This window comes from Pollachius pollachius, assembly GCF_949987615.1.
Source record: "Pollachius pollachius genome assembly, chromosome: 14".
Lineage (NCBI taxonomy): Eukaryota > Metazoa > Chordata > Actinopteri > Gadiformes > Gadidae > Pollachius > Pollachius pollachius.
Genome location: NC_136947.1, coordinates 12513846 through 12524055, shown reverse-complemented (window position 1 = coordinate 12524055; position 10210 = coordinate 12513846). Strand labels below are relative to the sequence as shown.

The 10210-nt window shown below is 48.1% G+C and overlaps 1 protein-coding gene across 1 annotated transcript; it reads left to right on the top strand.

Annotated features, from left to right (window-relative positions):
* Positions 1 to 2835: 2835 nt before the first annotated feature.
* inhbab (inhibin subunit beta Ab) lies at positions 2836 to 7709 on the top strand (the record flags this gene model as incomplete). The annotated part of the gene is made up of 2 exons (XM_079750467.1): positions 2836 to 3364; positions 6919 to 7709. The coding sequence occupies 2 exons, from the start codon at positions 2836 to 2838 to the stop codon at positions 7707 to 7709; spliced, it is 1320 nt and encodes a 439-aa protein (XP_079606593.1).
* Between the last annotated feature and the right edge of the window lie 2501 nt (positions 7710 to 10210).

Genomic DNA, 10210 nt, shown 5'->3' with positions numbered 1-10210 from the left:
CCTCAACGTGATATAAGTACCAGTATCATGTTAAAGTATCATATGTATCATGTTAAATTAGGCCTAGACACCGGAAGTGTTTATATTTTACAAATGGTTTGACTTAAGTCAATTGCAGAGTCCAGCGGAAAATGAGTCTGCAGTGTATACGTTTATGTTACTACATGAAACATGTAACTTTGTTAAAGAAAAAAATACACAGCGAATACAAATACAGGTCATTATGTAGGGGTTAGCCAGTACAGAGACAGTTATTTAAGGAGCAGGTAGGGGTTAGACAATACAGATACAGGTCCTTATGGTGCAGGGAGGGGTCAGATGGTTCAGAAACAGGACGTTTAGGAGGTAGGGATTAGAAAGTACAGAGACAGGTCATTAAGGAGCAGGTAGGGGTGAGACAATACACAATCAGCTCATAATGGAGCAGGTCAGGGTTAGACACTACAGATACAGGTCATTAAGGAGCAGGTCAGGGTTAGATGCTACAGATACAGGTCATTAAGGAACAGGTCAGGGTTAGACATTACAGATACAGGTCATTAAGGAGCAGGTAGCCTATGTTTTGAAGACAGGGCGATAGAAGAAGAAAAGAGAAACACTGAAGTGATGAAAAAGAAGCATTGAGATCCATTGTCACCTTTCCGACATGGGAATGATAATGCACAGACAGATATCCGCCGGGCCCTGGGCCCAGGAGAACCTCCACAGGGGGAAGGGCTCCCGGCACGAAAAGCCTTCTGGAAGCCCTGTTCCACCTGACCGTTGGTCCAGAGCGTGGGTTGGTTCCAGGCTGAGTGTCATGGAGCTGTGTGCCACAGGTGGAGCCGTCTTTGGTGGGTTGAATACTATGCGGATCGGATGGCTCCAGGGCAGCCCATCATAATAGACAGTGTGTTCATGTTACACACACTGGGGGCCAACACAGACCCACAGACACACAAAAGACGAGAGAGGTGAGGGAGAGGGCACGGGAGGAAGAGAAGGAAAGAGAGACCGCAGAGGATATACGAGCAAGAGAGAGGGAAGAGGAGAGAGAGTCAATAAGAGGGAAAGGAGAGAGAGTGACGGAGGAAGGGGGTAACAGTTGTGATGAAGAGGAGAGAGAGGGAATATGGGGAGGAGAGGTGAGACGGGGGGTGCACATGAGGTAAAGGGTAGAGGGAATAAGAGGAAAAGGAGAGAGAAAGTGACAGAGAAAGGGGGTTACATGAGGAAGAAGAGCGAGAGGTCAGAGGAAGAAGAGATGATAGGGGGGGAGGAAGAGGAGGGAGAGGATAGAGGAAGAGAGAGAAAAAGGGAGGGAATAAGAGGAAGACAGAACTAAAGAATGAAACACCCCAGTGCTTTCTCACTACCCGATCTCCCTTTATATCTCTATGATAGTCTAGTGGCTACAGTGTTTGACTCCAACCCTAAAAGGTTACGGGTTCGATCCCCAATGTCTGCAGTCTCCCTGTAGTCATCCCCATACCTAACCCCTTCAGGACATCTTTCTAACTAAAAGATACATTTTAATGAAAGTGTCTAGCAACAACATGACTAAAACAGACAGTTCCTGCTATTAGGACCACTAAACTCACTTTTCTATTTTATTTTAGTGGGAAATAAAACCACCGTAATTCCGAACAGGCGATGAGCTAGCGCTGAGTCATCAGCAGGACTTCACACAGAGGAAGGACGGCCACGACGCAACATGCCCCAACCAGCGTGTGAAACCGTGTGGAGTGTGTGTGTGTGTGTGTGGTTGAGTGTGCCTGTGTGTATTTGTGTGTGGTGGAGTGTGTGTGTGTGTGTGTGTGTGTGTGTGTGTGTGTGTGTGTGGGTGTGTGTGTGTTTGTGTGTGTGTATGTGGTGGAGTGTGTGTGTATGTGTTTATGTAGGTGTGTGTGTGTGTGTGTGTGTGTGTGTGTGTGTGTGTGTGTGTGTGTGTGTGTGTGTGTGGTAGAGTGTGTTTATATGTTTATGTATGCGAGTGTATTTGTGTGTGTATATGTGTGTGTAGTGGATTGTGTGTGGAGTGTGTGTGGTATGAATGAATCAGGATCATACGCTACAGCTCTCTTCCTCCTCTTTTGTCGTGACGTGGACAAACAACGTGGAAGCCGTGTGTGCATGTGTCTGTGTGTGCGCAGCCCATGTGTGTGTGTGCACGTGTGTGTATGACTCAAAGACAGGGGAAACACCAGCGAGAGAGGATGCTTTAAAAAGAGACGGGTGTTGTAATTACGTCCACGATTCTCCCGGCACTAGAGAGAGGCAGAGAGTACAGGAGGGAAAGAGAGAGAGAGGTATAATTACCAAAGAAAAGCAGGAGAGAGATAGTGAGAGAGAGAGAGAGTTCTGTGACCCTGCCCACTAGTACAAAGCCATTCAACTCAGCCGGAGAGAGCGCACACCAGTAGAACTCCAGACGGATCTATCTCTGAGTGTGTGTGTGTTTGTGTGTGCGTGTGTTTGTGTGCATGCACGCGTATGTGTTTTGTGTCTAAACCGGAGAACGAGAGAGGAACCCGACCAGGACACCTTCTGCTCTTCAGCTTCCTGTCATCTCCAGCCTCTCTGCTGCTACCTTCTGATCCTCCAGGGCTGGTTCCCACACTGGAGTACAGCCTCAAAGGGACAGCTTCTTCTTCTTCTTCTTCACTTCTGTGTCTCCAGAAGGACCCAAGCCCAATCCCAGAGCCTCGGCGGAAGACTTGAGAAGGGATATCCGTATTTTGTTCCTCCAGGAACCTCAAACGGACAAGAACTTTTTCTCTTCTCTTGACTTTTGCCACATTTCATCGGTATCTCCATTTTTTTTGGGGCATTTTGCATTTTGCTTCCTTCGCCATCATGACACTCCTCACGCACCTGGCGCACGTGTCCCAGCGGGCCCTGTGCGCTGTTTGTCCAGGACTCCCTGCCCCCACCCCTCCCCACCTGCTGGCGGGGGTCCTGGTGCTGCTGGTCGCCCTGCAGCCGGCCACCTCCTCCCCCACCCCCGCCGCCGCCATCGCAGCCGCCGCCGCGTCCCTGGACGTCGAGCCCCCCTGCGGCTCCTGCGCCCTGGCTCAGCTGAAGAACTCCTCCTCCTCCTCCTCCTCCTCTTCCCCGCCCTCCTCCTCCTCGTCTTCCTCGGGCCAGACGGACATGGTGGAGGCGGTGAAGCGGCACATCCTCAACATGCTGCACCTGAGCGCGCGGCCCAACGTGACGCAGCCCGTGCCGCGCGCCGCGCTGCTCAACGCCATCCGGAAGCTGCAGGTGGGCCGCGTGGCCGAGGACGGCAGCGTGCAGATCCAGGAGGAGGGGCCGCGGCCCGGGGAGACGGACGGGGGCCCGCTGGAGCCCCCCGCCGAGATCATCACGTTCGCCGAGCCAGGTCAGTGTCTCCACCGTTTGCAAGCCGCATGGTTCGACTATGAAAATGAGTCTGACGTTGCTCTGTGTTCGGAGAAGGCGTTACTTTAGAGCGCATTGAGGGTCTGGACTAGGAGGGTTAGGGTCTGGACTAGGAGGGTTAGGGTCTGGACTAGGAGGGTTAGGGTCTGGACTAGGAGGGTTAGGGTCTGGACTAGGAGGGTTAGGGTCTGGACTAGGAGGGTTAGGGTTTTGTTTAGATGGGCTAGGGTTTGATTGAGACGGGTTAGGTTTTTGACTAGAATGGTAAGGCTTTGGTTTATATTTATGTTTATAGTATTGACTGATGAATGCTATCCATACTATCAGATCCCTGAAGACACAAGACTGACAGAAAATGCTGTACCTTTGAAATGTCCCTACTCACACGCTGGTTACCAACCACGATCATTTCCACGTTATATCAAACAAAGCTGTTCTTCTCTTGGCTCAATCAAGCACATGTCCTGTCTCACGTGTGTGTGGTGTGTGTGTGTGTGTGTGTGTGTGTGTGTGTGTGTGTGTGTGTGTGTGTGTATTAGTGATGTTGTGCTTTGCTTAAACATCTGAGTCCACGTGTATGATGTAACTAATACAAAATCATGTTCAAGCCTGTGTAATGATCCACTTGTACTTGGGTTGCTGAACTGGACAGGAAACCATGCAGGGCATGATCCTGGATGTCAGAGTGTTGCATCGGGACTGGTCCAGATGGAAAGAGTACCGTGCTGGTCTGAGGTGCTGTGCTGGTTTAAGGTACTGAGACAATGAGAGAGAAAGAGAGGGAGACAGAGAGACAGAGAGAGAGAGACAGAGAGAGAGTGTGATAAAGAGAAGAGAACGATGAAGAGGAGGAGAGAGAGAAAGATGAAGAGAGAGTGCGATAGAGAGAAGAGAACGATGAAGAGGAGGAGAGAGAGAAAGATGAAGAGAGGGAGGGCGAGAGAGAGAGAGAGAGAGAAAGAGAAAGATGGACAGAGCGAGAGAGAGACAGAGAGACAGAGAGAAAACACACTCACAGAGACAATCAAGGCGATGGGCTGTCCGCTCCTGTGGCCACTCGGCATCCTATAACCCCCTGCTGCTGCTCAGACATCCTTTGTGTTCGGAACAAACCCAGCGTCGCTTCAATGGAATTGAATCCGTGTTCGGATCCGCCATCGGACGCTCCGTCTGGGGGTCACAAATGTGTGTTCCAGATCAGCATAGTGACGGTTCACAAACACACACGCGACTTCCTCGCTGCAATGAAACTATAGTTTCCGTTTGCTTTTTGCTTTTTAAACATGTCTCCTTAATGGTGATATTAAAGGAATAGAATTTTGATTGGGGAATGTGTAATATACTAATTAATCAATCGTAAAAAACATTCCTGGCCCAACTTGGGAAGGAAATGTTGAAGTTGAAAGTAGAGCAAAAGTTTTGTATTTGACATGCCAGAATGTTTCATCAGTGTTTTGTTCTTCTCCTTCTTGGGGTGGAACCAAGGTTCTGCACTGGGGTGTACCGCAGAACCCTACAAAACCAGCATGACAAACACATTCTCCTGCCGTCTGTTTACTTACATAAATGCACACAATGGCTTCCGCACTATAAATAGTTTCCCTCCTTTTAGAACCGAATGTTCAATTAAAAAAGTCCACTCAAAGGACCCGCCGAAATTAGTGAGACGGTAATGAGGTGTTTGGTTGGGTGGGGGGGAGACAGGGGTGGCAATGGGGTAGGGGAGGGTAGCATACCCGGTAGGCTCCAGGCCGTACATAATCACCTCATTCAGCCAAATGTGGCCCACAGTAATTACTCTAAGGCCGCAGAGATGGGTGAGAGAGATGGGCGAGGGGGCATAGAGAGAGAGAGAGAGAGAGAGGGAGAGAGAGAGAGGAAGTGGGTAAGGATTGGAGAGAGAGACGAGAGAGCTCAGGAGAAAGAGAGCGGAGAGGGAGAGGGAGTCGGTAGAAGAGAAAGGGAGAGATGGGAATGAGAGGGATGGAGTGGGAGAGAGAGAGAGAGAGTGAGAGAGAGAGAGAGTGAGAGAGAGAGTGAGAGAATGCATGAGAGAACAAAATGGAGAGAGGAGAAGAGAGAAAGGAGAAGAGAGACGAATAGATATAGAGAGGGTGGTTAAAGGACACTACATGAGAGAGGAGGGGGCCCTGCTACTTCCTGAATAGGGACCCCAGGCTTGTTAAGGACGGGACCACAACAATCACTCAACCCCTGACCAGAGCATCTTTTTTTAGCATTGCATCTGAAAGATCCTGCTGAATATATTTAGCACCATTCAACTGCTCGCTTTTATGTTGAAGGCATTTCTCGGCCCATTCATTCATATGATGGAACAAGAAAGAGACATCGGGAGGGGGTGGAGTAGGAGGTGGATGTATTCTAATTATGAACTGATTAAGATGGGGGCAGGGGTGCTGCAAGCTGTGTTTTAGAGGTTAGACACTGTGTGACTAATTAAGCAGCACTGTTCAGAAGTAACTAAGCAAGGACCGGATCTGAGCTATGGTTTAGTGATGGTAGAGTTATCTAAACCTCCTTTATTTCTGGGTTGCATTCTGAGGGTCCTCAAATCCATGGTGTAAAACTTGGAGCTGAAACAAGACGGTTACGATTTTGTTAAACTATGTGTTGTGAAACACGTAAGGTATTTAGTCCCAACTACAATAGGTCTATCCTGAAGTATCCTTCTACTCTCTGCAACGACTACATACATACACAACATGCGTCTGTCAAAAAAAGAAAGGATGAGCAGGATATTTAGGCTGTTACATCCAACCCTCAGCTGAAAGGTCCCTGATCTACATGTAGGCACCTGCTCTTGAATTAAATTATTCTCTTCTTTCTGTAAGTCACTTTGGGTGAAAGTGCTTGAATGGTCCTTGAATAGTAAATTCAAAACATAAAAAAGGCTGAATTCTGCAGTGTTGTGGCAGTATACCACAAAGAGCAGGACCATATGCATACTTATCAAATAGTTATTCAACCGATAGCATCAGTCAATACCTGTTGTGTTCCAAGATAAACACAACATGTTTCCAGGCCACCGCAGGTCAAAACGAGCTGAAGCCTACTTCAAACAGAAACTCTGAATGGTTCTGGTTTGGATCCTGGCTGGTGTAGAGCGGTAGTGACCAAGTAACTGCCGGTCAAACCCAGCTAAAACACAAGCCTTTCTCTACTTCAAACAGACACATTAGTTTGACCCCCATCTGAAAGGTTCTGACTTTACCAGCTTTTGTCTAGTGAAGTTTTTTGGAAAAAACAGCTGGAAATTAGGGTTTTTAACTCCTATCCGTAAGTTATTTTTGATTCTTATTCTCAGAGCAGTTTGCATCTATTTGTGTCTGTTTGTTGGTGATGCTTTATACTATCTTGGTTCCAATCCTCGAAGCCATCAATCCATCGCTCCTGATCCACCCATTGATCCCTCAATCATTGAGCCACCATCCATCCTCCACTTCCTCTATCCTTCAGCAATGTTTCAAATGGCCTCACAATGCTAACAGCGGTTGTCTTCTCCTTCACCCCCAGGTGATTCTCCATCCATGGTGACGTTTGACATCACCAAGGAGGGCGGCGGCTCCTCTGTGGTGGAACAGGCCAACGTTTGGGTCTTCCTCAAGCTAGCGCGGGGGAACCGGGCCAAGGGCAAGGTCACCCTCCAGCTGCTCCAGCCCCCTCAGCGGGGGGCCGGCGGCGCTGAGATAGCGGTCTCCGAGAAGGTGGTGGACACCCGGCGCAGCGGCTGGCACACGCTTCCTGTTCCGCGTGCGGTCCAGGCGCTGCTGGACGGCGGCAACAGCGTGCTCCACCTGCGAGTGTCCTGCCCTCTGTGCGCCGACGTCGGGGCCACGCCGCTCCTCGCACCGGCAGACGGCGAGCACGCCAGGGAGCGCGAGCAGTCCCACCGGCCCTTCCTGATGGTGGTGCTGCGGGAGGCGGAGGAGCCCAGCCACCGGCGAGACAAGCGTGGCCTGGAGTGCGACGGCACCGCCGGCCTGTGCTGCAAGCGACAGTTCTACGTCAACTTTAAGGAAATCGGCTGGAGCGACTGGATTATCGCCCCCCCCGGTTACCACGCCAACTACTGCGAGGGCGACTGCCCGAGTCACGCGGCCTCCATCACAGGTTCCTCGCTGTCCTTCCATTCCACGGTGATCAGCCACTACCGCATGCGGGGCTACGGCCCCTTCCAGAACATCAAGTCCTGCTGCGTGCCAACGCGACTACGGCCCATGTCCATGCTCTACTACAACGAGGAGCAGATGATCATCAAGAAGGACATCCAGAACATGATTGTGGACGAGTGCGGCTGCTCCTAAGAGTTTCACTGTTTGGTCACCTCAGACGGACGCTTTCATCCAAAGCGACTTACATGCTTCATGACTTTACAAATTTCATGAGGGATGAGGTTGGAGGTAGGTCAGGATGGCTCGAGGATGCTCAAAGGATGGTCTGTGGACATTGGGGATCGAACAGAGTGCGGGAGTTGTTTCGGCCCGGAGTTGAACACCCTAGCAACATCACTATCCTGCCCAGTTTCCTTTAAAACTTTTAGATAAGCGTGGCCAGTGGACAATACCGTCATTCCCACGCATAAATAGAAGTGTTGCTCTTCTGCTTACGGACGGCCTGTGCAAGAACTCGAGCCTGAAGCGCCTGCCAGAACAGCTCGGTCCTCATTGATAAATAAAAATATCTATTTTTGTTTAGTTATGAATGAACGTGTGGTCATTCACATGCAATGACATTCCCATGCAATGCCATTCCAATGCGATGCCATTCCCATGCGATGCCGTTCCCATGCAAAATAGTTCCCATGCAATGGGAATTTCTACGCTGCATTTGGAATGCATGAAAGACTGGAGAATTCTATGCAACACAAGTGTGAATCTAATGTCAATCTTTTGTTGTGTTTGGCTCATTTTTATCATTTTTTGTACATAATGCGTTTACAGTGCGTTTCAAGGGGTCCTTTTTGATACATAGTGTTTTGGAAGGTTAAAAGTGTATATAATCTCTGTTGGTAAGAGATACTTGACAGAATTATGTGTGATCAGGTATTGGAGCCAAACACCCAGAGCAAACATTTATTATTCATATTGTTATTAATATTATTATCATTGTTATTATTGTTGTAAAAATGTTGACGTTTGCACTTTCAACAATGCTATTTTTTAAGTCACAGATTCAGCCTGCACTTCGAAAATTGCATCATTCCAATTAATATGAAGGCTATTGAAAGAAATTGCCAAAGATAGATGGCTGTTCCATTTTTGACGGTTTCTCCAGTGCTACCATGGCTTAGATGTTCACTCAATGAGGCTGCAACCTTCATCCAAGTCAATTTAGGTGAACTCACTTTTCGATAACGACCTCAAAGGTCTAACCTTATGGCATTTTAAAGTGCTTCAACCACAGCCCATGAACTAAACACGGTTTAAGGCTTCGTGTAACACATGACTTTGTGTTTTTTGTTGTTTTATAATTTATTTACTGTCCATTAATCATTTTCATATGGTTCGCCCATGATGTCAAGTAACACTAGACAGACTCTCACACAACCGAAACCTGTTTAACTTTTCACAGAAACAATTTAGTATTTCCATCAACACATAATGACAGACGTGTGAAATCTTTACTGGCATGAACGTTTAAAAGAATAAAGCAAAAAAAAAAAGATGAATGTGTCTAATGTCTCTAACCTTACTCAACACACAACTCAACACAAAAAAATAAGTTTTAAGCTTTTGCTGAACCCACAATCTATTTCAACATGTGCAAACAACAAAGATGTTACACGATAAACAAAAAAATCCTGGGTTAGCTAAGGTAACATCGGGTCTATGAATGAAGGGTGACATATTAATTGGGCTTGGGTCACTTGGCAAAAGCGATTGTGCGCTTGGACAGGCAGACATATTCATAGCTGGCATCAACAGATTTATTGTTATACTATAGTTTCACTTTTTGGCAAGCTAACGAATATGTTGACCGACTGAAGTGTCATTTTCACTGTTTTTGCAATTACTCTCTAATGGAGTGAACTTTTCCTTTTCACAGAATGCATTAGTGAGAATGTTTTTATTTTCTTTCCACTAACACTTGACCCCCTGATGGTCAAAGACCAGACCAGTGATGATCAGTACACAAGGACACTTGATGATCAGTAACGGTGCTTTCATTGGAGGAGGATGATCGTTTGATGGAAGACAGAGACTCTTGTCTCCAGGTGATCTGGCACTACGAGGTCACACAGGCTTTCCACACTTGTACAAAAGAAGAGAGAGACAGAGAAAGAGAGAGAGGGACAGCAAAAAGAGAGACAGAGAAATGGGGGGGGGGAGAAACCTAACCGCCAGCTCTTTGTTTGACGGATGAAAACTGGAGCAGGACTGTACAGACTGAACGGCTCCTGTTGTTTTTTCCTCTTTCCTCGAATGTCCTCTTTTGCCCTCCCTTTTGCCTCTCTTTTTCATGTTTTCCCCTCTTGTCTCCCCTCTTCTCTCCCCTCTTCTACGGGGGTACATGCAGACGGGGTTATGAACTCTCCTTCTGGGTTTACTGCGCTGTGCCCCGGATGCTGACCCGGAGGAGGTCGTGACCACTGTCTCTCTCTCAACAGACATTCTGTTGGACTACTGGACCCACGGGGGACAGATGAAGGGCCTCAGGGTGATTTAGCAAATACAAAGACAGAGTTGGCATGTGGGAGAACACGGTGTAGAGTAACCTTATTAATAAATGATAACACATAATAACAACCAGGTGGTTCACCGGGTCGAGCGCGAACCATTAAGGCCTAGTCCTCACCGCAGTGTCC